A 25,427-nucleotide genomic window follows, 5' to 3' on the forward strand; every position below is an offset into this window, starting at 1 on the left:
CATATTGTAGGAGAGCTCAGGTGCGTCATGTTTTCTTCTCTGTCTGTAGGTGGTGACAGGATCAGGCCGTCAAGAGGCCCAGAAGACAGATTCAGAGTACAGGAAGCTGTTTGACTTGGCCCTTCAGGGTATGCAGCTGCTGTCCCAGTGGAGCGCCCACGTCATGGAAGTGGTGAGGGGCTCACAAACATCAAATCAAACAAAAGCTTATTTATCATATACATAGAATACAGTCATAGACGATGCAATGAAATGCTTAGGGCAAGCTAGTTCCTCAACAATGCAGCAAACAACAATGCAATACAATATAATAATAATAAAACAATGACATAAGGTGGCATAGTGTGTAGCAGCAATATTAGCACAGAGGTATAGTTCCAGGGGTTAGGGTTGGAGGGTGGGTGGGGGGGTGGGCAGAGGTAGTGTCAGTTGAGCAGTCTTATGGCCTTGCGGGTAGAAGCTGCAGCCCCATCGATGTGGATGGGGGTGTGGCCCCCCTACTTCTTCCTGAAGTCCACTATCAGCTCCTTAGTTTTGCTGAGGGAGAGAGGGAGGGAGAGATTATTATCCTGGCATCAGTCCGCCAGGACTCTTACCTCATCCCTGTAGGCTGTCTCATCGTTGCTAGTGATCAGGACGACCACAGTGGTGTCATCAGCAAACTTGATGATGGAGTTGGAGCTGTGCGTGGCCACACAGTTGTGGGTGAACAGGGAGTACAGCAGGGGACTGAGCACACAGCCCTGTTTGTCACATTCTCTCTGCTCACAAATGTAATTTCTCTCCCTCTGCCTTGGCTGAACTTCTTCACTTTTTCTTGTTTCTATAACAGTAGGAGAGGGAAAATGATGACTCCAACCGTGAAGGCTCAATTCATTGTCATTTTTAATGAACTCAACCAAATATTAAATTAGTTCATCGAAATAACACAAGACAAACGTGACTGGACTAACTAATCAGGGGGAACAATTCAACTGGGCATTCAGTGGTTAATTTCTTCAAAGCTATTAGATAATTGAATGCTTAATATGCTCTTGTCCCAACAGTCGCTCTATGCTACTTCAATTATTCATAAACGGAGTAAGAGCTGTTTGAAAATCACTATTTAATGGGTTTCCAAGGCAACACATGGAGACAGAGTGCCATACTTAATGGTGAAAACAGTACATCCCGGTTTGCACTTTTGAGTCTTTAGACGAGGAGAGATGGTAAAAAGAAGCTTGAAGGTTCTGTATATCTATTTGACATGGCTTCACCCTTCTTCTTTCAGTACTCTTGGAAATTGGTGCATCCAACTGATAAGTACTCCAACAAAGAGTGTCCTGACAATGCCGAGGAGTATGAGAGAGCCACTAGATACAACTATACCTGCGAGGAGAAGTTTGCCCTCGTTGAGGTCAGCTTCTTCACTCTCCACCTGGAACCTGTCAACAATAATATCTTTTGTCCCTGTTATGCAACCAAGCTTTTAAAGGTTCAGATTCCAAACTGGTCACTGATTGTTGTGGTCCTGGTAGGTGATGGCCATGATCAAGGGCCTGCAGGTGCTGATGGGACGCATGGAGAGTGTGTTCAACCACGCCATCCGCCACACCATCTACTCAGCCCTGCAGGACTTCGCCCAGCTCACCCTGCGCGACCCGCTGCGCCAAGCTGTTAAGAAGAAGAAGAACGTGACCCAGAGGTACAGAGCACCACCCAGACCAAACAGCACAACATCACAGTCTCAATGATGTGGATGGACTGTTGTGGTTTGATCAGTTGGTCTTCATTACTGAAACTGTGATGCAGTGCTGTGTTTATTAAAGAAAAAAAAGCATTTTGTGTTTTTGACTTTACCAGTAACACTCTTATCCTGCAGATCAGATTAGATTCAGATTTAGAACTATGCACCCACTGCTGGGGCTGGGCAGCAGAGGTGTACCACACCCTCAGAAGTTAGTGTGTTATATAATTGATGGGATCAAGCTGAGCGCCTTGAATGTTTGAGCTGAGTCTTCTTGCCATCGGAAATCATGGATAGAATAATGAATTATACATCCAAAAAAAGCCTTATACAGTGTCCTGCATAAGTAATGGGACAATGAATCATGCCCTGAAATAGGGGGACTATGTATAAAAAGTTTTCTCATTTCTAAATGGTGAAACCAATATGTACACACATACCATCAAATCAAATCTGAGAATCTATACTTTAACCTAGTAACCATAGTAATTGTTTGATTTAAAATCCAAACCTTTTGAGTATAGAGCCAAAAGAAGAAAACATTGTTCACTGTTTATTTACTTACACAGGCCACAGTATATAACTGTGTCTGTGTTTTTCCAACTGTAAGCCATGTCTCTATTTGACCAAGTGTGCAATGTGAAAACAACCAAAATAGTCAGCTCCATTTTGCTTGACTCCCTGTTTTTGATGTTCTGCAGTCTATTTCTCTCTGAAATTATAGTAGTTATTTTAACAGTTGCTTTAATCCCTAGGGGTTTCAGTATGGACCAACAAACATGTACTCATTTGAACCATGTAGACAGTGATTTTTGTCAGGTGTTTTTTAAACCAATCAACAATCTCTTTACAGTGTCCTTCAGGCCATTAGGAAGACCATCTGCGATTGGGAGGCAGGCCATGAGCCCCCCAACGACCCTGCCCTCCGTGGAGAGAAAGATCCGAAGGGTGGCTTTGACATTAAAGTCCCCCGCCGTGCCGTGGGCCCCTCCAGCACACAGGTCTCAGAGCTCTCTGCTTCATACAGCTACCTTCAATACTCCCCACTATACTCTGTACTGTGCTAGACAGAGCTTTCCATTTCTCTCACTTTTCTTCTCCTCATAATCTCATGCCCCACATGGCACTCTCCCCCAAAACCATTATAATTTCACCCCCCTCCTCTTACCATCACAATGCCCAATGACCTTCACTGTACTTCCATACTCGTATATCATTATTACTGTTATGTTACACCATGTAGTAGTTCTCACAGTGCACATATATTTATTTAATCTGGTAAACTATCCACCCTGTGTCCCTCCCTACACTATTTCTTCCCTAATTTGATGGAGAGAAAAAAAAAAAGGTTGCATAATCCAAGTGTTTGATATGCAGGCCTGTCTTTATTATTTTGGAGGTGGGTGGTCTATACTTTATTTTTAGATGGCCAATAGTGAAGAAGCACCTCAACATGCCTCTGGCAGGCTGGAATGCCATTTTGGGAAAGAACCAAAATTTAAAAACCTTTGATGTTTCACTCACATCTTCAGGGGGTCCTTGGTGCAGGTAAACGCATTGTGATCCAACATGGAAAGTTGAGAGGTGCTTCTAGTCAGGCAGTGAAGCGGCCCACCTGTAATGAGATTACAGGCAGTGTGAAGGACCAGCTGTGCTCTGATGCTGTGTAGGAAGGAGAGCCTGTATTCCCAAGTGCACTGAGCCTTGCTTCTCATTTCCTCTCCTCTAACCTCTACCTTTTCCTTTCTCCTTCCCATCCATCCTCTGTCTCATCCATACTTCTCTTCTTTTCTCTCCCCCCTCTCCACATTTTCTCCTTGCAGCTGTACATGGTGAGGACTATGCTGGAGTCCCTCATCGCTGATAAGAGTGGCTCTAAGAAGACCCTGCGCAGCAGCCTGGAGGGCCCCACCATCATAGACATTGAGAAGTTCCACCGCGAGTCCTTCTTCTACACCCACCTGCTGAACTTCAGTGGTAAGGCTCGGAAACTTAGACAGACAGACCCACTTCACCAGCCCTGTAGACCTCCCTACTCCTGTGGCTGCTGCTGGTTCAGAATTGTCTTGTCTAACACCTGTATCAAATCAATATTCAATCAGAGGGGCAATGTGAGTACAGGCAATTATCACATAAATACACCCGCAAACAGCACATACAGCACACAACATCAATGAACACATGGGCCCATGTGTCTGCCCCCCCCCCCTTTTTTGTTTTCTTCAGAGACCTTGCAGCAGTGCTGTGACCTCTCCCAGTTGTGGTTCCGGGAGTTCTTCCTGGAGTTAACCATGGGCCGCAGGATCCAGTTCCCCATCGAGATGTCCATGCCCTGGATCCTCACCGACCACATCCTTGAGACCAAGGAGGCCTCCATGATGGAGTAAGGAGTGCATGCATATACTCACAAACAAACACTCATAACACTCACCTCTATGCCAAACTTCGGGACAAGAAGCACATGGCTCCTTGTGATAGCCCGGTATTGCGTCAGCCCTTCACAATATTTCTATTTTATCTACAGTCTTTTAGTAAACTGATTTGCTGTCCTCTCATCTGTTCATAGGTATGTGCTGTACCCTCTTGACCTGTACAATGACAGTGCACACTACGCCCTGACCAAATTCAAGAAGCAGTTCCTCTATGATGAAATTGAAGCAGAGGTAATGATACACAGTCTCATATTTCTGCCAGAGCATATTTGTCTTCAGTATGAACAGCTGGGGAACTCAATCCATCCTCTGTAAAGAAGGCAGATTGTTGACATTCAGTAAATGCACTTTTCTCTCAAAATATTACAGAATGAACATATTTCACAGTATAACAAAATAAGAAATGATGGGAAATGTAAATATATGGCCATATGTAAATACAGTAAACTCAGCCATAATTGAACCATGAGGCCCTGACCATGTTCTTTATGATATAAGCAACACTTGCATACTTGTCCTCGAAGATTTCAGTACTCAACTATTGTGTATGTGCTACAATGGCATGTTAGGGTTGCATAAGCATTAAGGCTTTTCATAAGGTACAGTAGATCATCATTCTGCAATTCTGCAGTGGTGGCCTTGCAAGTCCAACCATTACAAACATGCTTGTGGTACAGTATATCTCCGACTACTAACCTACATTAAGCCCTCTATTGCTGTTCTTTACATTGTTTCAGGTAAACCTGTGCTTTGATCAGTTCGTCTACAAGCTGGCTGATCAAATCTTTGCCTACTACAAGATTCTGGCAGGAAGGTATGTACACACCCTGTAGTGTCACTCCAATTCAAGAGGAAGATCAATAGGTACCGTGTGTCAAGGCTAAATACACTATACTTGATTTCTCCTCTTCTTTGTTCTCAGTCTGCTCCTGGACAAGCGTTTGAGAGCTGACTGCAAGAACCAGGGGGCCAACATCCCATGGCCTGCCTCCAACCGCTACGAGACTCTGCTGAAGCAGCGCCACGTCCAGGTAATGGCAGCTCATGCTGTCTCACCCCCTCCTACATCCCTTCCTCCTGACTCCCCATTACCTGCAGCCCCCCCTTACTCCCCCTGTTCTGTCTGTGTGATTGTCCTCCTCAGCTCCTGGGCCGCTCCATTGACCTGAACAGGTTAATAACCCAGAGGATTTCAGCTGCCCTCTACAAGTCTCTGGAGCTGGCAATCAACCGCTTTGAGAGCGAGGACCTGACCTCAATCATGGTATACATCGCATTCACTGAGTTTGTGTATGACTAGTATAATAATGTAATGTTTCAAGTGCTTCTGTGTGGAAATAGGGGATCTGTGTGTTTCTGAATGTTTTTTGTTTTTTTTATCTCTCTCTTGTCCTCTCTGTGTCAGGAGCTGGAGGGTCTTCTGGATATAAACCGCATGACCCACAAGCTCCTCAGTAAGTTCTTGACCCTGGACAGCATGGATGCGATGTTCCGCGAGGCCAACCACAATGTGTCTGCCCCCTATGGCAGGATCACGCTCCACGTCTTCTGGGAGCTTAATTACGACTTCCTACCCAACTACTGCTACAACGGCTCCACCAATAGGTGAGTAGCAATCACAGGGAGGTGTTCAAGCGAAACAATTGGCCTACCTTGCCCTAACACCCCCTACGACCTCTCATAGCATTAGGGAAGAATATATCAGATCCCTTTATCCATTCTAGACAGCATTAGACCTTTACCATAAATCTCTCTCATCAGAGATCATCTCATCCTGAAATCTCACAGCCAACAGAGAGACATGCCATGGATGAGGCAGAATAGACAATTTGAGGGGCAATTAAAGTTTGCTTTTGAAGACTTCCGATCCCTGGCCTCATTATTCCCCTCTCGCATCAATACCCTCGGACATTGGATGTATTGAACATTTTTATGTGCTTGCTTCTAATTATACCACAGCACACCATTTTTGAATACTTTGTCTGTCTGTTTATCTGCTTCATTACATTTCTGTGCACAAGGCTGTAAACAACGCATTTATAAATACTGCTGTGGAGAATTTGAAACTGATGTTTTCAAATGTTGTACTCAGAGCTGGGGGAGGGAGGGGGAGACCTGATGGCTAATGGATGTTTTGGTAGCTGTTGAAAACAGACAAGTAAGCCCTTCCCTGTTAGATCTTTCTGTGTGTGTGGGTGGGTGTGTGGGGAGGGGGGTGGCGGGGTATTTTTTACAATTGTAACCCCTATCCACACTGTTTACACAATGAGAGGAATTGAAATAAATGCTGCTAATTATCACTGAGTAATACGGTCTCTATAACACTGCTTGCTTTGTCCAAGTAGAACGATTCATGGGCTAGAAGAAACCATTCAAATTAGAATGAGACATTCAACCTCTCTCTCCCAAATGTTTTCCCTGTGTAGATTTGTTCGCACTGTCCTGCCCTTCTCCCAGGAGTTCCAGAGGGACAAGCCCCCCAACGCCCAGCCACAATACCTGTATGGGTCAAAGGTCAGTCATATTAGACTCACTTTTTCCTTTCTCACCCACCTCTAGATTAACTTACTGGTCTTTCCACGTTTTTTTTTCTTCTCTTTTTTCCCCAAGTGCTAGCTTATCAGTAGGTAATTTCACAGGAATGTAAGGCTGGGGTTTCTCTCACTGTTGATCAGTGTTGTATTGCATGACTCTAAACTGACTTTCTGTTGAGCGCGCTCTATCATCAGTGTTATGTGAGCAACAGTATCTATGCATATTAGTCAAACAATCACAGGACATATTAAATCATTTGGTACTTATTTATACATTATAATGGTTGTAGCTTCATCAAATACATCAGGATACAATGCAGGGAATCATGTCATATGTCACATTACAAGAACATTGTCTTAGATAGTTGACACCTTGGATGAATGAGTACTATGGTTTTGAATAATCCAATGGAGAAAAGAAATAGAACAAATTGAACCATCATGTACAATGAATAATTTGGAAGCAAAGCACACAATTCAGACAGAGGATAGGAAATTTCACGAAAAAGCTTAGAAACGTTGCTATAACTTTGACTCTTCAATCATAGACATGAATATGTAAGATCTCAAGCGCAAGTGGGACTATCAATAGTTTATTTTAGAACTAGAAATCAGACAGTAACAACACTCCAGAGGCAGACATTCTCAAAAACTACCTTTTTTATTTAATTCAAATAGCATGATCTTACGAGTCACTCTGAGAACAAGCTGTGACCCCAATCACGTGGGGGATTTAGACTGGGTCACCATCTGATGGCTTTGTGAGTGTCCGCAGCTCGTGGTCCTGGCTGTTTCTAATGCCAGTGCTAGTCTGGGCTGTGTGGAAGGGGTTCTCTATGACTGTAGCCTGTTTGGAGTCCTCTTCGCTGCCGCTGCTGGAGGTGTAGAGACAGCCAGGACTCCCCCTCCTCCCGCCTGCCTGGGGCAGGGCTGTGGCCACCGGACAACTGCCCCTGGAGTCACCAGGAATGGGGCAGATGGAGTGGAGGCATCCCCACAGGAGGACGCCAGCGATTACCAGGAGCAGGATGCTGCTGGCCATCCACACGCCCATGGCCAGCTCCCAGCGCGTCCCGTTAAACCCATCGCCCACCTCGTTTAGGGTGTTGAACACCTGGCACTGGTCCCTGGCAGGGTTGGCCGCCTGGCACGTCACACACAGGATGTAGGTGGTCTGGGGGGTGAGGTTGGTCAGACGGGTGCTGGTCTGGCTGACGGGGATGCGGTCCTCGCGCAGGAAGCTCTTGCGTGTGTAGCTCATGAGCAGGCTGTTCCAGTTTGGGTGGTACATGATGCTGTAGAAGGTGTCCAGGCAGCCAGGGGATGAAGGCCAGCTCACCCTGGCTGAGGTGGCTGTGATGTTCTGCACTGTAATGGCCATCTTAGTTTAAGTCTTCTCTGCAGTCTGTCTGCTGCCTTTGGAACTTTGTTTGGCCTCAAATTAGTTTTTCATTTCTGTGGTGCTGGTGTGTTCAGAGAAGTCGAGGCTTAGAAAGCAGCCCCTGGACAAAAGAGGGAAAGAGGGAGAGAGATTACCTTAATTTCTATTTGTGAAACTGGCCGTGGTGCATTTTTGTCTCTCTCTGTACCCTCTCATACAGCACCCATCAGTGTTTTTTTAAAGCAGCTTCAGCCTAGTAGACCTTGCGGCTGTGTCATTGAATATACTGTCATATATTAGGTCATATAATACATCTGAGCTTTAGGGGCCTGGGTTAATGACGAGCTAAAATTGCCTTGTGATGTGATTGGTTTGATGATGGCACTTGTTACAAGTATAAGACCTATGGAGGCTCTTAAGCCATACATCAATAAATACAACTCTAATCAGCTTCCCTGGGTTGGTAGCTATCACTGGAGTGGCTGAAACAGTGCAGCCATTGCTTTGGTGATTGATTTACTGTGATTCTCTGTAGTGTTTTTGTGCTGTTAAGAGGGCTTGGGTTTCTGTTTGGGGATAAATGTTTAATTTCAATGTTGCGAGAAAGCTTGCCTCAAGTGCTTTGAGCCTAGTGTGAAATATAAACAATACTTCAGAAATGCTTCAGAGATTACCTGGACTTCAAACACATTACAATATTTGTTATTTGTTTTGCTATCAGAAGTCCCCTCCCTTTCTCTGTGAATGTCTGGTAAGGCTCGAACTTCAAATATACCCAATGAATTCTCAATGTGCTTTTTGATAAGCAAAGGTCATTTCAGCTGATGAATTCTTTCTTTGGTCGATGTCCTATCAACACTATTTTAAAAGTGTTTAATCTTTGATGTATTTCTTGATTTAAAAACATGGTCTCTCTCATTTAAAATGTCTCAATGTTCAGAAAAAGAAAGCCTTTATTGTTTTTAAATCTCTTTATAACAGAAAGTATTGATTTGAGTACTGATTTTTATTCAATGATTTTCCCTTTACATCCACTGTGTGTTTCAGAATTCAACCAGTGTATATTTCTCACTTACACCAATGAGAATTAGAGACATGCTATGAGTCTAATTGAAAGAGTGTGAGACATTGTGTACACTCAAAGACACACGTTTTGTCTGATTGCAGAATGTATGTGGTAATTGCTTTTTGCTCACAATAGTGTCTTTAACGTTGATCACACCCTTTCAGGTGTTGCATTTAATTAATACCCAAAGCCAAATGCTAGATAAGTCAATGTCAAAGAAAGCTTTTGTAAGGCTAGAAAACCTGGAGAGGAGACTTTTGTGATGATGAGAGGCAAAACTCATTATCAGGCAAATCCTTCCAAAGCACATTTGTTGCTGCTTGTATCAGTGATGACCCATGGCAACCTATAAAGTCATTGTCTCTTACGCTGGTTGAGACATTCAGCTGACTACTGCTGGGGTCAATCAGTGAGAGAAAAGGAAAGAAGAACTTGAGAGACTTACCATGAACACATCGATAAAGGAAGGGTTGATTGGCAGATTTGTCTCTGTGTTGCTCTTGGAGCTGCTCCTCAGTGCCCCTTGTTCCTGCCGGCCCGTGACTGCCTGCCTTTCAGGATCTGCTCCTCTATCATGGCCTCAAGTGTCTATCCTGGTCTTGTGTTGTCTTCAGCAGAGTGGAGCAAATATGCCTTCTGCCTGCCTCCTACGCAACTGCTAGTGGGAGTACCTCTGGATTATAGCAGCAGCATCAGCTCACAGCTGACAGAGAGGGAGGGAGGGAAAGAGAGAGATAGGAGATGGAGGAAGGGGAGTGGAGGGAGGGAGGGAAGGACAGATAAAGAAAGGAAGAAGGGGCAGTGCTCTACCCTGCAGTGGAAAATTAATATTAGAAAATAATGATGAGGTTATTTGTGTCTGCCTCTAATTACAGCATTTCTCATTGGCATAAAGCACTGCTAAATAGAGCTCCAATGTCTGTCCCCTAATAGTCCCCTGTCTGTCTCTCTCCCTTCCCCATTGTGTGATGTCCGTCATGTCTGATGCAGTCTCACAAACACCACTAACACACCGAGGGGCGTTGAATCCATGAATTCATTATTATTCTCCCTCTGAAAACCATCTGCCTTCCTCACGTCAGAGAGCAACTATGCCACAGAGCACCTGCTCCCAGGAAATAATCAATCCGTTTTTCTGGCTGCATGAGGCTGGCTGCTTTTAGTTTTTCTCGCAAATGACCTCCAACTATTTATCATGGGAGCTCTAGCATAGAGCAACTACAGTATGTTATGTGAAAGGGATACCGTATATATAACGTGAACTATTTAAAGTAGTAGTGATTATCTTAAAGATACTGTATTTTAATTGGATTTCCATGAATGAGGCTTTACAGATTATTCTTGTGTCTTGTGTGTTTATCTAAACAGTCCCTAAACCTGGCCTACAGCAGTATATTTGGCTACTACAGGCACTTCCTGGGCCCCCCACACATCAAGGCCATGTGCAGGCTGCTGGGGTACCAGGGCATTGCCGTGGTCATGGAGGAGCTGCTGAAGGTCGTTAAGAGCCTGGTGAGAAAGAGTGGGGGGGGGGGGGGGGGGTTGAGGGAGGGAGGAGGCTGAGGCACATCCTGTCACAGTGTAGGAGTCAGAAAATGGGCACTTCCTGCTAGCATGGGGTTTAAAAATTTGATATTTCCTGTAACTGATGAGTGGGACTGATGTGGTCCTTTACTTGACTGATAAGATGTTCAAACCTCCATTAGGAGTTCCCTCTTCTAGAGTTGAAACTCCTCTTCATCAGCTCCTGATCAACTCTTGTCCTCTTGACTGATTTTAACCCTTAAACCTGTGTTTCCCCATGCAGCTTCAGGGCACCATCATGCAGTATGTGAAGACCCTGATGGAGGTGATGCCCAAGATCTGCCGTCTCCCTCGCCATGAGTACGGCTCCCCAGGTGAGCGAGGAGGAGGAGGAGGTCCCTTAAGTGTCTGAAAGATTTGTACACTTGGAGAGCTTTTTAAAAAAAATGTTTTATCAAGATCCATTCATCAGTGTCAATATCCCACATATTAAGGAAACCCTAATGTGCGTTGCTCTCAGGCCGAGCCCACAGAGTACAGGGAGGAGCGTACATTTTGTGTGGGAGAGCATTTAAGAGTTGTTTTGTGTTATGACAGCCATATTTGCTGAGCCCTCTTGAACCTAGCTATGTCAGTCCCACTATACACACTTAAGAAGCGCTTTATTAGGAACACAATACTAATACTGGGTAGGGGATCCTTTTGCTCTCAAAGCCTTAATTCTTCGTGGCATTGATTCCACAAGATATTGGAAACATTCCTTTGAGATTCTGGTCCATGATCCATGATCAGGTGCACTTTCAAGCTGTGAATCTCCCGTTCTACCACATCCCAAAGGTGTTCTATTAGATTCAGATCCAGTGACTGGGAAGGCCACTGAAGAACACTGAACTCATTGTCATGTTCATGAAACCAGTTTGAGACGGCTTTTGGTTTGTGACATGGTGCATTATCATGCTGGAAGTAGCCATTAGAAGATGGGTAAATTGTGGCCATGAAGGGATGCACATGGTCAGCAACAATACTCAAATAGGCTATGGCATTCAAGCGATGATTGATTGGTATTAATGGGCCCAAAGTGTGCCAAGAAAACATTCCCCACACCGTTACACCACCTCCACCATGAGAAGGTGTACAGGTGTTCCTAATAAAGTGCTCAGTGAGTGTATGTATGTTAATTGACAGTTTAGGCTCCCTGTATGGGTCCATGTTATGAACCTGTGGAGAAAGAGGAGTGAAAGGGGGTTTGAGAGGGGCTCCCCCTACTGGGAGGGAAAGGGAGTGATGCTCCTTGCTTACAGTAAGCAAGGTGCAGAAAGCACGAGTGGCTGCTGAAGCTAATAATAATAAAATCATATGTTTTTTATGGTATGCATACAGTATGCACTAACCTCATCCTCATGTTGTTGCGCACAGAGGAAGTGACTGTGAACGAGATTATGTATGCACTAAAGCACCTTTATTTAACGGCTTATGGTTACCCTTCAGTGAGTTATGTTAGCAGATCTGACTCAATTCAATTCTTCCAATTGTTTCAGTGTGGAAACAACAATACAATAAACACAATTTGCATCTCTCTCTCCGATCAATCTATATATATCTATAGGTATCCTGGAGTTCTTCCACCACCAGTTGAAGGACATCGTGGAGTATGCGGAGCTGAAGACGGTGTGCTTCCAGAACCTGAGGGAGGTGGGAAATGCCCTGCTGTTCTGTCTGCTGAGTGAGCAGAGCCTGGTACGAACCCCAACACAACCACATCATGCACATAAACCTCAATCTGTGACCATTATTCCTGATCTCACTCATGTCCCCAAGGTATTGGACATAATACTAAAAAATATGCACTGCCTGCCACTGCCACATAATGTGTAGTGGCTCTCATTCTCTACTGGATCGTACCATACAAATGGGATGCGTTGTTCTTAACAAGACGCAATTGAATGCATTTTCCTTAATTGTTTCCGAGGTGGTTATGGAAAAGGGCTTTCTTAGTCTGCGTCTGCTGGCTTGAAAGCGGTTTTCAAAAGCAGCAAATTGCCATCCTTAGGTTTCAAGCCTATCAGTGCCATCTCCTGTCAGTGCTTGAAAAGACAGCAAAGTCAGTCAGGTATCCATTTAGATTGTACAGCATTTTAATCCATATCACTGTGACATTTCAAGAGTTTTTATTCATACATTGTTCATACATTAAATTTGTGGAAGACACACAAACAAACAAATAAACACTAATTTTTAAAAGGTTCAAAACAGCAGGTTCATAAATGCAATGTCACATGTGCTGAAGGAACTAGAGATTACAATTAGCTTGTTTGTTCTCCCTTGCTGGCTAAGCCCTTATTAGCAGCGTTGCGTTTTGGTTTCTCTCTGCATGTCTTTGTGACTTAGTGTGTGAAAAAAAAGTGTGACTTTTAGTCTTGAGTGGCAATGAATGTCTAGACATGCACGCAGACATGGTTGGTTACTCTTTACTCATTATTTAATTAATTTGCACACAGAAAATAATATAAAAAGTACAACATGAGGTAGAACCCACGGTATGTGAAGGTGAGGTTCAAAAAACAAAAATGGGCTTTTTAAAGTACCCAAAACATAAATCCACAAAACAGTAAAAACGGAAAAATAAAATTTAGCTACAGATATAGTATGCCCTGCTCTAGTCAAGAGAGTAGAACAAATTAAAGGCTGGAAGTCAATTAGTCCGAAGATGCTCCCCTCAAACTTAAAACACATCATTAGGGTGAACTTGACTCCTTATCCATTGGGGCTCGTTAAAACAGCAAGAAGTTGAATTTTTCCCATTACAGGTCTAGGCATGGCCAGAGAGTAATCCTCTGTAACAAGAAAGTTTGTGTTGTCCACATTTTCACTCTTCCTTTTCTGTCTTTCCCTCAGTCTCAGGAGGAGGTTTGTGATCTGCTTCATGCTGCACCATTCCAGAACATTCTTCCCAGAGTCCATGTCAAAGGTAATATTGAGTCCATGCTGCGCTGTGTTAGTGTAAGTCAATTGCTTACTAGATAAATTCATGTATATGCTGTGAGTGAAACGTTCCTCTCTTTGCAGAGGGGGAGCGTCTCGATGCCAAGATGAAGCGCTTGGAGGCCAAATACACAGCTCTGCACTTGGTCCCTCTGATAGAGCGCTTGGGTACCCCACAGGTACCGTTATTGCATTAACATCCTTACACTATCCACTATTGGCTGCTATGTAGGCCTACAGTATATGGTCAAATGCCCCCTCTCCCAACTTATGCCCTGACTCTCTGCCCCTCTAGCAAATTGCCATTGCCCGTGAGGGGGACCTGCTGACCAAAGAGAGGCTGTGCTGTGGTCTGTCCATGTTTGAGGTCATCCTGACTCGTGTGCGAGGATTCCTGGACGACCCCATCTGGCGTGGCCCGTTGCCCAGCAACGGTGTGATGCATGTGGACGAGTGTGTGGAGTTCCACCGCCTCTGGAGTGCCATGCAGTTTGTGTACTGCATCCCTGTGGGAGCCCATGAGTTCACTGTGGAGTGAGTCACACTGATGGCCATATAGGCCGAACTGCTTTCTTTATACGCTTATTTTAACTAGCGCCCAGTATGGAAAGTGTGATTTTTGCTTGTTAGTAAACTAAACTCTGTCGCATAGTTCTTTGATCTTGATCGTTGAGGTCCGCTGTAACACTTGATTTAAATAATCAGCAAATGATTACCTGAATCAGGTGTGTTGGTGCTGGGGTGAGACAAAAAACCTCACACATGGTGGTCCTCCAGAACACTGGCCTACAGTGATTCTCTCTGATATACAGTAGCTAACAATATGCTTTATCGTTCCTTGTTGTCTTTCAGGCAGTGCTTTGGAGATGGGCTGCACTGGGCCGGCTGCATGATCATTGCCCTCCTGGGCCAACAGAGACGTTTTGACATCCTGGATTTCGCTTACCATCTCCTCAAGGTGCAGAAACATGATGGCAAGGATGAGATGATCAAGAGTGTGGTGAGTAAAGGGATGAGGATCAGCACAAATCTCAATACATGGACATGTTTTTTTTATATCAAGGGGATCTCAGCCACATCATGAAATCAGGCTGTTTTGGTAAAAAAATGTACTGTAAGATCTTCTTAAAACAGTGATGTCTAAAAAGGAAATTAGACTAACATAAGTGTCACAAGGCTGTCTTGTAAGAAACATCTTCACCTTTCTCTCCTCAGCCTCTCAAAAAGATGGTGGACCGAATCCGCAAATTCCAAGTTCTCAATGATGAGATTTTTGCGATTTTGGGCAAGTACCTGAAGTCAGGGGATGGTGAAAACATGCCCGTGGAGCATGTCCGATGCTTCCAGCCGCCAATCCATCAATCCCTGGCCAGCAACTGAGATTACAGTTGCACCGTCCACCATCTTGGACCAGCAATACGTTCCCAATAGTACCATCCACTTAATAGACCAGCTGAAAATATTCCTCTATCTGCTTTCACCTTAGGTCTAGAGCAGCAGTGGACCATCATAAACAAGTGGCCCATGATACTAAAGTGGCCCAACTTTCCTTACATTTTGTCTGTCAGGATGATTTTTGTACTCACTTGTGCCTTATCGAAATGAATAGCTATTTTCATTGGGGGTTTTTTTGTGATACTTTACATGTTTTATACTTATGAACTATACTACAGATCAGGGAGGGGGAAATTACTTTTATCAAATGATTATTTAAGGGTTTGCAGTGGTGAAATATCAATGGTGAACAGTAGCCTATTTCCAAAATGGGGTTTGAGGTAGAGTATATTTTCTATATTGTGTTAAACATTTGCATGCTTAACCTATAATCTTAAAGGAAATCTGGAAAGTAACCAAGTTCTTACTCATCATAAGCATTTATTCACTGTGCCTTGTGTTTGAATTATTTTAATCATTTTAATTCAATAAATATGTAACAAATCTCTGTTTGTTGTTCTTGAGAGAGCTTTTTATGTAAACAATACAAAAAAAGTTCATGGTGATTTTCAATAACTCTTCCTTTTAAGTAAGTATCACATGAGAACAATTCTTAGTGACTGCTGAGAGTTGTGTGTTACTCAGCGGGACCTCCACATGGGTTGTATTATATATTACAAAAACAAAGCAATTGATCCATTGATTTGTAGAAAGAAACTCAGTGCATGTAAATACAGATCTCTGTACATAAAGTATAACAAAGGTTTTTTTTTTTCGTTTTTTTTTTTAAAAACATACAGGAGAATATTTACAAAGCTACATGAGAATGAGATGATGTCTAACCATGTAGTCAAGTCATATTCGGAGAAAAATAAGGCAAATAAAAACTATAAGTACAATCGGTTGGTCCATCCAAGTCACTTTTTCCCCCTAGAATTGATTGTCTTAAGGTTTTCAAACAAACGCAAAATGTCCACACCAATGCTATGGTTCTGTAGGCAGCTACTTCCTTACAACCCTATGAAGCTGCCATTGCCCCATTCCTCCTCGAGACGCTATCAAAAGGCAGGCCTAGTTCCCTGTCCTCAGTGGTATCATTGTGCAGCAGTTCATAGCTGTGGGTGGCCATGCCGTTGGCTGCGGGGGTGGGCCGCTCTTCTTTCCTCATGGACACAGCCAGAGTGGCTAAGCTAACGCTAATGTCTTTAAAAGCGTGTAGTAGGAAGATGCCCACAATGATGGTGAGAAAACCACTGAGGGTGCCAATGACATCACCGGTGCCCATGTGCTCCCATTCTTTGAAGAGGATAGCTGAGCAAGAGAGTACAGACGTAGTGAAGAACACATAGTAGATTGGTGTTACCAGCGAGGTGTTGAAGATGTCCAGGGCTTTATTTAGGTAGTTGATTTGAGTGCTCACGCAGGCCACCAGACTCAGAAGCAGGATCCATGCCAAAGGGTTTCCCGCGACAGGTTTCCCAGCAATGGCCTCCTTGATGGCTATGCCCAGTCCCTTTACACAGGACACAGACAGCGCTCCTATCACTGAGCAGATGGTGATGTACACTAGGATGTTGGTCTGGCCGTGACGGGGGCCCACAACAAAGATAAAGATGAGAGCCACAATGATGACAAAAGTGGCAAAGACCACAAAACCTATGGAAAAAAAGACCAGTTTAGCCTACATGGACAAGTGAAATATAAGAATGAAGTGACATTGTGGAAATGCATGGGGCGGGGGTTTCCTGTACCTGGGTCTACCAACTTCCTAGCCATGTGATCAAGGCTGCCAATTTCTTCCTCTTTAGGAGCATGGATCACCATGGTGGTGGAGCCCAGGATACTGAGCAGGCAGCCCAGCTTTCCATGCAGGTTCAGACGCTCTGTCAGGAAGTAGGAGGACAGGACCGCACTGCAAAACACACACACACACACACACACACACACACACAATTTAATCACACTCGTAGATGTTTTGTTTTAGCGTAAAGACATTGACACAATTAGAAGTCAAAATGGATTTATAGTATTTTGTACCTCACAAGCACACTGAGGGCCCCCAGAGGTGTGACCAGAGTAGCAGGAGCAAAGGCATACGCTGCAAAGTTGGCAGCTTCACCAGCCCCCACTGCAAAACAACAAAGCAGTAGGCATCAACCCCAATGCCCTCATAGAGGTGGGTGTGTTAAAGCAATGATTAACAAGAGTTGTGGTCAAACTAAGCAATGGGGTCTTTTATTCTCACTTATAAGTACTACTGGATACTCAAACAGCAATTGATGCTCTTAAATGTCATTGCAAGGTATTGATGTTTATCCATGGTCTTCCCCAAGTCAGATCAAGTGGTACCTTCAAAATGCCAACATGACTTACTTGATAATAAGCCGGCCCACCACAGCCACTCTTTCAGATATGCATGACCGCCCTGGCCTAGACAAGAAGGAAAAACAAGCACATTTTGCATAAATTTTGATTAGTAATCACTCGCAATAATTGCTCTATTTTTTCAACTTAACAATACGTTAGACAGTTGTGTTTTGAGGCACAGTATGATTACAACCATAAAGCAATAAATGTGTGTTATAGGGCTAATGCTGAAAATCTCAGCATTTCAATGTATGAAAACTGACAAAATGGTATGTGTCATTCCTCTTTAGGTCACAATGTTTATATTGGAGGCAAGGTGCAGCAGAGGGAAGGGTTCAGTTAATGATTGTGTAAAAAAAGACAAGAAAAACAAAGAGTGACTACATGCTTTATGTATTCCGCCACACCCTTGTGTGTTACCACATTCAGACTAGCAAGAACCAGGGTGTTAACAATTGAGCTTCCTATACCCTCTCGCACCTGTCTAACAGGTACTGAACTGGCTCAATCTTAAAATACAAACAATCTCTGCCATAGTGTATCGCTAACATTCAGATAAATAGAAAATAGAGGTAAAAAAGTACCTGCTCTCATTGACCCCTTCCTGGCCAGCCGGAGTAACCCTTTCTTCTTCAGGATGAAACTGCCTCCAATGAAAATGCTGGAGCTGATGGCTAATCCAAGCCCAATGTAGAAATCATACTTCCCCCTGTCCTGACCCATAGTGACGTTGGATGTGTTTTTTGTATCCGTCACATTTACAACCAAGCACAGGAGTTGCTGACCAACACAAGTACCTGAACGAAAACAACAACGCAAGTCAATAAATCAAATCTTAACTTTAAAATGTCCTAAACATTCTCATTATTACCTTACCGTTTCTACATGACACATTGCAATGTGTAGTAAAACCTTGATCCAGTATCATTGATTCCATCACAAAAGACACATTGACAATCCAACCCTAGCTAGAACCACCCTGTCACTTCCGCAGCTATAAACAAATGAAATGGAATTCCATCCTGGCGAATAAGACTGACGATGGAATTCAGGAAGTGACCAGCCTATCCATCTAACCTGCAGACTTGATGCAAGCAAGCGTTCCACAATAAACACAATCATGTTCACGAAATATAACTAAAGTAGCTATACTGGTACTATTGCCAATTACTAGGCCAAATACCGTCTTGTAGAAAATAACAAATGCCTTAATTGACTGAAGCGCTGCAGCAGGGCCGTGATTGAAAAAAATATTCTTATATATATTTATTATCTATATACACCAGCACAGCACAATGAATTTATAACACATGTAGCTAGCTGGCTCGACATTAGTAAGTTAGATGCGAAAGCTAAAGTGATGGAGGGTCTTCTGTTGCCCGAGTATGCAAAGCAAATCTGCAAACGGCAGTAAAATGTGTCTCACTGTTATGGCTAAATGATAACAAGTGTAGTGGGCTACTTTGACACTAGTACTAGTACACTACTACAGCAGTTATCAAGCTTGAGCTTGATGAGCAAACCACTTGGCCACACTAGCTACCTAGCTTGTAATGTTAGCATGAATCAACGGTGGCTAAATTATGACTGTACAGAAAACCTACTAGCCACCAAATAGGCCAAACGGTTTATTAACATAAACAGTCATACTTGTGCATATGTTTTATTCGAAATACCTGGCAAAAGATCCTTGGACTACCCAACAGCCAAGACGATGGTAATTAGCTAACTCGCTAACTACTGTAGCTCTATAACTGTGGTCTTTACATTTTGTTACGACCCCCGCTTGACGGCAAGGTTGACGTGATCCGCCCACACTGTGTGGCGATATCATCTGCGCATGGGGGAAAAAGACTTCGTTAACACACTGGGAAAACACTGACTGATATGAGACTTTCAATTGCGTTAGATATTTCAGTTAAACAATTGTAATTTAAGTGCTCTATTCGATTGACTAATTTTACATGACTGTGACTACACCACAGCTGGACATTTGTAGGTGTAGGCGTGGCTACCTAAACTTTAGACAAAACTATTTGTTTTTAATAAAGTCACTGTTATGAGGGCTCTCATATAGGGATATGGATCACCACAACCAGTGCACTCTTTTGTCAAAGTATATTTTGTTTGTTGGTTAAATTGCATTGGTTGATACCATAAACTGCTGAGCTGAACAAAGAAATAAAGCTACAACAAAAACGTGACTGTTCTAGATATCCCAACCCCCCTCCTAGGCTACTTACAGTTGCCAACATACTGTAGTCCCTGTAGTAGATGTGATATAATGTAAGATCCACAAAGAAACAAACAAGCAAGTAGTGTCCCCCAAACTTACTAGAACAGCTAATTTATGAAGATGATACAAGTTTTATTGAAGGCTACTTAACAATACACTACCATATACCATCGACCAGCATAAGGTTAAACATCTAATCATGGTTATACATATGACAAACATCACCCGATATTTGTTATTTGTCCTTATCTCGATTAACTCGATACAATGATTTGAAAATGAGAAAAATGCAATAGTCATTGAGCAAGAAAAACTAAATTAGTTCAACATTACCTGCAACTTAAAAGTTAGGTTACATATTCCTCATCCAGCCTGAGTCCGTCTAACAGCCGTGATACTGTTGATGAGAACAACCCCCACACAAGCTGAACCTGCACTGTTGTGACTGCCTCTAGAATTACTCTAAATAATTAAGACACCTCACTATAGACCTACATGTGTACATGGGAATGGTACTAAGGTTTCAAAATAAACTAGATAACAATTTAATTTAGGAATTAAATTGAAGTGAAGGAAGAAGTGAAGAAGAAGAGTTATGTCTGTAGTGAAGATTCTGAAGTGTGGAAAAAATGTATGAAAAAAAACTTGACTTGCCAGTTATGTTAGTTAGGTCATATCTGATCCAGCCAAGTGAAAGCACTGATGTAGTGAAATAAGATATTGACTAAACTACTCTTCACCATGAGGGCTGTGTCATGGGTATTATTAGTTGAAAGATATGTCACAAAACAACAAGAGAGCAGGCTTTTTGTTGTCTTTTTTGTCTTTATTGTTTTGGGTCACACAACTGCAACATTATGATGCATTTGAAGTTAATTTCACTTAAGTTATAAAACAGACAACACATATATTTTCAACCAATATTTTCAATTTGTGAAGAAATCAACGGCTGAATTACAGTCAGTCAACAACACTTACTGTGCTGTATTAAGAGGCACTGCAAGAGTCGCAATAAAAAATGCTTGGAAAAACTGTACTCTGATGGTACTTGGAATGTAATGCATTTACAGCAATGTTGCTTTGAAAAACTATACATTGTAGGTACTTGGAATATAGGGCATTTGCAGCAATATTGCTGCTACATTTATGGTCCACTGGTTGAACAGAGCACTTCAATGCCTCTCGTTCAGACCTATTAGTTTTAACAGTGATTTTAGTAAAACAATGTTTCACAATACTTACACCTGCATTTAAGACACAATCCCACTTTCACAATGCAATTATCATTGTTAATTTAATTCAAGTTTGAGTTTATGGATTTTAAATTCACCAAGTAGATCTTCCTCCAACTAATAACCACTCTGATCAATCCTTTTTTTCTCGTCCTTCAGCTTGCTTCCAAGTAAGTACAGCCTCTTGGGAGATGCGGAGGAGGAGAACTCCTACAGCCACGGTTGTGAGACCACACAGCATGCCGAGACAGTCTACTATACTCACTGCTGTCCACTCCTTGAAGAGGATGGCAGAGGCAATGATCACAGTGGAAGTGAATGTAACATAGTATATGGCTTCAAACATGTTGGAGCTGAAGCTCTCCAAGGCCTTATTGATGAAAGTAAATTGTATGAGGATGCTGACTGCCAATGTTCCCAGTAAGCCCAGAAAGAGATACAGGGCTCTGCTGCTGGATGGCCCTCCACTAAAGGCGTCCTGTGCAGCCAGACCAAGCCCCTTGCTACTAGGAACCGTGAAACTTCCCAGAAGAGAACATATGGCTACATACACCATAATGTTGGATGTGCCATGTGCTGGAGCAATCCACACAATCAGCACAACCAACAGCAGGACCACCAATGAGGCATAGGTTAGGAACACTGCATAAAGAGAAAACACTTCGGTCAGCCTCACAAAACACTCATCTTTAAAAACAACATGAATTAAGCATGCTTGAGTGGGTTGAATTAAGATTTGAGACAGTATAATGAATGACATGAAAACAATGATCAATTTGCACAGCCTAACCTGATAAGTAATATGCAGTAATATTAGGAGTATTAAAATAACGGTCTCCAGGTTTCACACACCTGGGTCTGCCAGCCTCTTCTCAAGCTCCACACTAGAAGTTACATTCTCTGACTTTGGAGAGTGAATGATAAGCACAACAGACCCACAACAACATAATGCACAGCCTAGCTTCCCCAGGACATTCAGATGCTCCTGGAGGATAAAGGATGCCAGTATAGCCCTGTATCACAAAGCAAGCATTGTTGTTGGGAAGGCGTATGCATGCAGTAAGGAAAATACTGTAATACTACAATGGGTAGGCCTATATCAAACTGTATAATTTAATCACAAATAATTAACAAGTCAAATCGAGTGACTCACCCAAACAGCACACCAAGGGCTCCTAAAGGTGTGACCACCACAGCAGGGGCTGCATTATATGCCAGGAAATTCCCAATTTGGCCCACGATCACTGTATTCACAGAGAGGTCTTTAATCCACATGCAATTACACTCATTAATATGTAAGCACTTTTTGTAACAGAGGCCAATATGTCTCATGGTGACAATCGAAGAATATACACTCACTGAACACTTTATTAGGAACACCTTTACACCTTCTCATGGTGGAGGTGGTGTAATGGTGTGGGGAATGTTTTCTTGGCACAATTGAGGCTGTTTTGAGAGCAAAGGGAGGCCCTACCCTGTATTAGTATAGTGTTCCTAATAAAGTGTTTGGTGAGTGTATGCCTAAATATTTCTGGATGTACTTTAGTTTACAAATGGCAGGTGGCAGTGTGGCTCTACTCACTCGTCAGCGTGCCACTCCACCAAACGCCATCTTTCAGATAGGACCCACCTACAGTAAGAAATGCAAAAAATGAAATGCATTTTGCAGCAATGGCAGTGTTACTATACGTGGCAAGAATTGTAGTCTAAATAATTAGAGAAAGTTCAGCCTTAATCGCTGAACATTCAACATCAACATTCCACAGACGGCACTAGATAGAATTAAATGTATTTCTCCCTACAGTCTACCTCTTTTACGGGCTCGTAAAATTCCCTTTTTTTGAAGCACAAACGTCGATCCATTAATGAAACTTGATATCACAGCTATCCATATACCAGCAATCGGTAGCGAAGTTCCTCTAATTTCTAAAGTCATTATTGGAGTTACAGTTGATCATTTCCAATTGCAAGAGACAGCAGTTACTGTCAATACACGGACCAATATGTAACCCAAATGTTTGATGATTTATTACTCGTTCGGTGACTTTTATGAGGCGGCGAGGCAAGTTCTGCTGTCCAGGAGTGGATTCTCGAATTCTCTACCCTTTATCCGGAAGTGTGCAGGAACTTAGATTTAAAGGCATAGGATCGGTGAAAGCATCGGCTCTTACACCAATCTTATGCGTTTCATTCCACGTAGGGGAGCGCAGGAATGCACACAGACCAGACAGGGATATGCGGAGCTGGAGCAATATTTAAAGGTCTTTGCACAGATTACAAGGAGGGATGGGTTGAACTTCGAGTTGAAGTGCGCCCTCCTTGGGTTGTCCTTGACAAAGATAAGTGATATTAAACATTAGCAGCTAAATAGATTCAATCAGTATAAATGACTTTGTTGTATTAATGCAAATGTATTAAGACACACAGCCTACTAGCCAATAATGTTGGCTAATTCGAACATACCTTTGACAAAAAACTGTTTTTAGTGATTTAGCTATATTTCTGAGTTGGATTGCACTGATCATTCATGTACATGATATCCCTTTAAATTAAGATATGATCACACCCCTATTTATCACATGTTTTGTCCCGCCCTAATGCATAGACTGTGGCCAAATCTAGCTACGTCATCTGTTTCCATGCCTTGTGCCTGGGCTACTTTACTTGTCACTCATAGTCCAACATGGACGACTTTGTAATGCAGCAAAGCCTGTGATTGGGGTGAAGGGACGGGAATAGAATAAGAAAAGCTCACAGGTAACGAAAACATTTTCAACATTTGCTACATTATGTGAGCAATATCAAGTATATCAAAATATAAACGTTTTGATTTCTACCAATATTACCTAGCTAGCTGTCATAGCTAGCTAGTTCATCAGCGAGTTGGATGCAGCAGCAGAACTAGCCAGCCATTGCTAATGCTGTATGCTGGTCTGCTGCAGCAGTGTCAATAACACAGCAGCAGCAACCAAAATGTTTTGAATATAAATTCAGAGTAGAATAAATTGTGTGGGAGTGAAGATTTTCTTTTGACGGTAATGTTGATGATCAAGAAAATATCGTATTCCGTGTTAGCATTGGAATGATTTCTGATGGATTATGTCACCTAGCTAGCCACCCCAAAGGTAGCCATCTAGCTAGCTATCTTATTTATTTTGTGTTGAACTAGCTAGCTGCTACCAAGTAGAAGCAGAATTAGAATAACGGGTTAGAATAACCTCCAGGCTTTGGTTTAATTGTTTTGTGTATCTCTAGGGTTGGCTGCGATTGCAGCCAGGAGAGAAGAGTGAAAGATGCCTTCTCCATCTTTTACCCTTGATGCCCAGCTGAGGTTTCATGACAAATGGCTGAAGATAGACTTGCAGGTAAGTTTACTTTCAGCAGTGGACCTCCACAGCTTGAGAAGATATTGTAAAATGAAATAGTGATGAAAGTGTTTGCTCCTATACCATATTGACACTGTGGACCATGTCTACATTATTTGTGGCATATGTACCAGATAACTTGATATATATGCTTGCATTGAGAAACCGTATGCTGAGTCAGTTCTGTTCATGGAAAAAATGTCATAACTGAGAGAGAATCCAGGCTGATCTGATGTTTGATTAGGACAGTTACAGTAACTCCACTGTCATAACAATGGCAATTGTGGCAATGCATTTCCCCCGAATTGTTCATCCCTGCACCGACACAGTACATTTTGTTTTCTCAGTCTTGAGATGTGTGACCATGACAATGAACATATAAGCCTGAAGTTTTATCTGGCGTTCTGTCCATCTGTCAGACTCAAAGAGCAAATGGCTCTTTATTTACATATTTGTATTTACAAATAGCTCCTTATATACACTTGATGACAATCCCGCTGATGGTTTGACAAGCCTCTTTTCTAGTTTCGATAACACATCTGTACAACAAGAGAAAAGGCATGGATGATTGGTTTGTAATTTAGGAGTCTGAATGAGGATGGCTCGACTGACAGTGTGGTGTTGCTGGATGTGTAAGTTAGCCTATATTATTAGTCTATGAAACTAGTTTGGTATGTGAACAAAATACTGTAGGTTGTCAGTTTACCAACCCAAGTATGCACTGAGCGTGATAGGGACATGGAAAACCAACCTAGGACCTTGAATCTGAATATGTTTCTCTTTTCCATAACTCCTATCAGGGGTCTAGCCTCTGTCTGTCTGTCTGTCTGTCTGTCTGTCTGTCTGTCTGTCTGTCTGTCTGCCTGTCTGCCTGTCTGTCTGTGTGTTTACTTTTAGACATTTGACCTAGTGTTGCTCAAGAATTCTGGTAAATGCTTGTTGCCATAATTAGACTGCTCACACTCTCAATGGTGTCTAGTTATAGTTTTCATACTCCATATCATATATACAGGTGTTGCATGTCTGGTGTCATGTTTAATTGACCATGTTATTGACATTTGAAACCTGAATCTTTGAAATCCTGTGTTGGCTAGTCCAGTTGTCAATAGTTCTTGCATTACTTTATGAAGCAATGTTGAGAGCATGAA

The 25,427-nt window shown here is 42.7% G+C and overlaps 4 protein-coding genes across 7 annotated transcripts in view; 2 read left to right on the top strand and 2 right to left on the bottom strand.

Moving 5' to 3' along the window:
* Window positions 1–15,585, top strand: part of cyfip1 (cytoplasmic FMR1 interacting protein 1) — a 24,398-nt gene extending 8,813 nt beyond the window's left edge. Inside the window, exons 12-31 of the mRNA XM_083672050.1 lie at window positions 50–172; window positions 1,271–1,396; window positions 1,518–1,684; window positions 2,580–2,727; window positions 3,550–3,703; window positions 3,953–4,109; window positions 4,293–4,389; window positions 4,896–4,972; window positions 5,081–5,189; window positions 5,303–5,422; window positions 5,564–5,763; window positions 6,585–6,672; window positions 10,508–10,651; window positions 10,947–11,037; window positions 12,270–12,400; window positions 13,559–13,631; window positions 13,730–13,824; window positions 13,941–14,179; window positions 14,498–14,645; window positions 14,861–15,585. Coding sequence (XP_083528176.1) covers window positions 50–172; window positions 1,271–1,396; window positions 1,518–1,684; window positions 2,580–2,727; window positions 3,550–3,703; window positions 3,953–4,109; window positions 4,293–4,389; window positions 4,896–4,972; window positions 5,081–5,189; window positions 5,303–5,422; window positions 5,564–5,763; window positions 6,585–6,672; window positions 10,508–10,651; window positions 10,947–11,037; window positions 12,270–12,400; window positions 13,559–13,631; window positions 13,730–13,824; window positions 13,941–14,179; window positions 14,498–14,645; window positions 14,861–15,025 — 2,652 coding nt within the window. The 3' untranslated portion in view covers window positions 15,026–15,585. The remainder of the gene's footprint in view (window positions 1–49; window positions 173–1,270; window positions 1,397–1,517; window positions 1,685–2,579; window positions 2,728–3,549; window positions 3,704–3,952; window positions 4,110–4,292; window positions 4,390–4,895; window positions 4,973–5,080; window positions 5,190–5,302; window positions 5,423–5,563; window positions 5,764–6,584; window positions 6,673–10,507; window positions 10,652–10,946; window positions 11,038–12,269; window positions 12,401–13,558; window positions 13,632–13,729; window positions 13,825–13,940; window positions 14,180–14,497; window positions 14,646–14,860) is intronic.
* Window positions 6,698–8,303, bottom strand: fndc9 (fibronectin type III domain containing 9). Its single transcript, XM_083672055.1, has one exon. The coding sequence runs from the start codon at window positions 8,071–8,073 to the stop codon at window positions 7,426–7,428; it is 648 nt and encodes a 215-aa protein (XP_083528181.1). The 5' UTR covers window positions 8,074–8,303; the 3' UTR covers window positions 6,698–7,425.
* Window positions 15,586–15,823: 238 nt separating the features above from the next.
* LOC310806097 (magnesium transporter NIPA2-like) lies at window positions 15,824–22,992 on the bottom strand. Of its 4 annotated transcripts, XM_083672054.1 has the most exons (9): window positions 22,724–22,992; window positions 22,497–22,544; window positions 22,068–22,158; window positions 21,767–21,927; window positions 18,031–18,243; window positions 17,453–17,509; window positions 17,117–17,207; window positions 16,831–16,991; window positions 15,824–16,735 (listed from the first exon to the last, which is right to left on the bottom strand). In XM_083672054.1, the coding sequence occupies exons 1-9, from the start codon at window positions 22,848–22,850 to the stop codon at window positions 16,098–16,100; spliced, it is 1,587 nt and encodes a 528-aa protein (XP_083528180.1). In that variant the 5' UTR covers window positions 22,851–22,992; the 3' UTR covers window positions 15,824–16,097. The 4 variants fall into 4 exon arrangements, with proteins under 4 accessions (XP_083528180.1, XP_083528179.1, XP_083528178.1 ...); XM_083672053.1 differs by lacking the exons at window positions 21,767–21,927; window positions 22,068–22,158; window positions 22,497–22,544; window positions 22,724–22,992 and adding exons at window positions 19,123–19,280; window positions 20,016–20,281; XM_083672052.1 differs by lacking the exons at window positions 21,767–21,927; window positions 22,068–22,158; window positions 22,497–22,544; window positions 22,724–22,992 and adding an exon at window positions 20,016–20,281.
* Window positions 22,993–24,177: 1,185 nt separating this feature from the next.
* herc2 (HECT and RLD domain containing E3 ubiquitin protein ligase 2) overlaps window positions 24,178–25,427 on the top strand; it is a 38,697-nt gene continuing 37,447 nt past the window's right edge. Inside the window, exon 1 of the mRNA XM_083671842.1 lies at window positions 24,178–24,279. Coding sequence (XP_083527968.1) covers window positions 24,208–24,279 — 72 coding nt within the window. The 5' untranslated portion in view covers window positions 24,178–24,207. The remainder of the gene's footprint in view (window positions 24,280–25,427) is intronic.

Source organism: Argentina silus (genome assembly GCF_951799395.1).
Source record: "Argentina silus genome assembly, chromosome: 6".
In the NCBI taxonomy this organism is placed as follows: Eukaryota; Metazoa; Chordata; class Actinopteri; order Argentiniformes; family Argentinidae; genus Argentina; species Argentina silus.

What these genes read in the sequence shown, in the direction of transcription:
- LOC310806097 (XM_083672054.1), bottom strand. Translation starts at nt 22,850, where the DNA reads ATGACTTTAGAAATTAGAGGAACTTCGCTACCGATTGCTGGTATATGG. An exon ending in TTTACGAGCCCGTAAAAGAG is followed by an intron (nt 22,545 to 22,723) that starts GTAGACTGTAGG and finishes TTCTTACTGTAG; the next exon opens with GTGGGTCCTATCTGAAAGAT. An exon ending in GTGGGCCGGCTTATTATCAA is followed by an intron (nt 17,208 to 17,452) that starts GTAAGTCATGTT and finishes GTTGTTTTGCAG; the next exon opens with TGGGGGCTGGTGAAGCTGCC.
- fndc9 (XM_083672055.1), bottom strand. Translation starts at nt 8,073, where the DNA reads ATGGCCATTACAGTGCAGAACATCACAGCCACCTCAGCCAGGGTGAGC.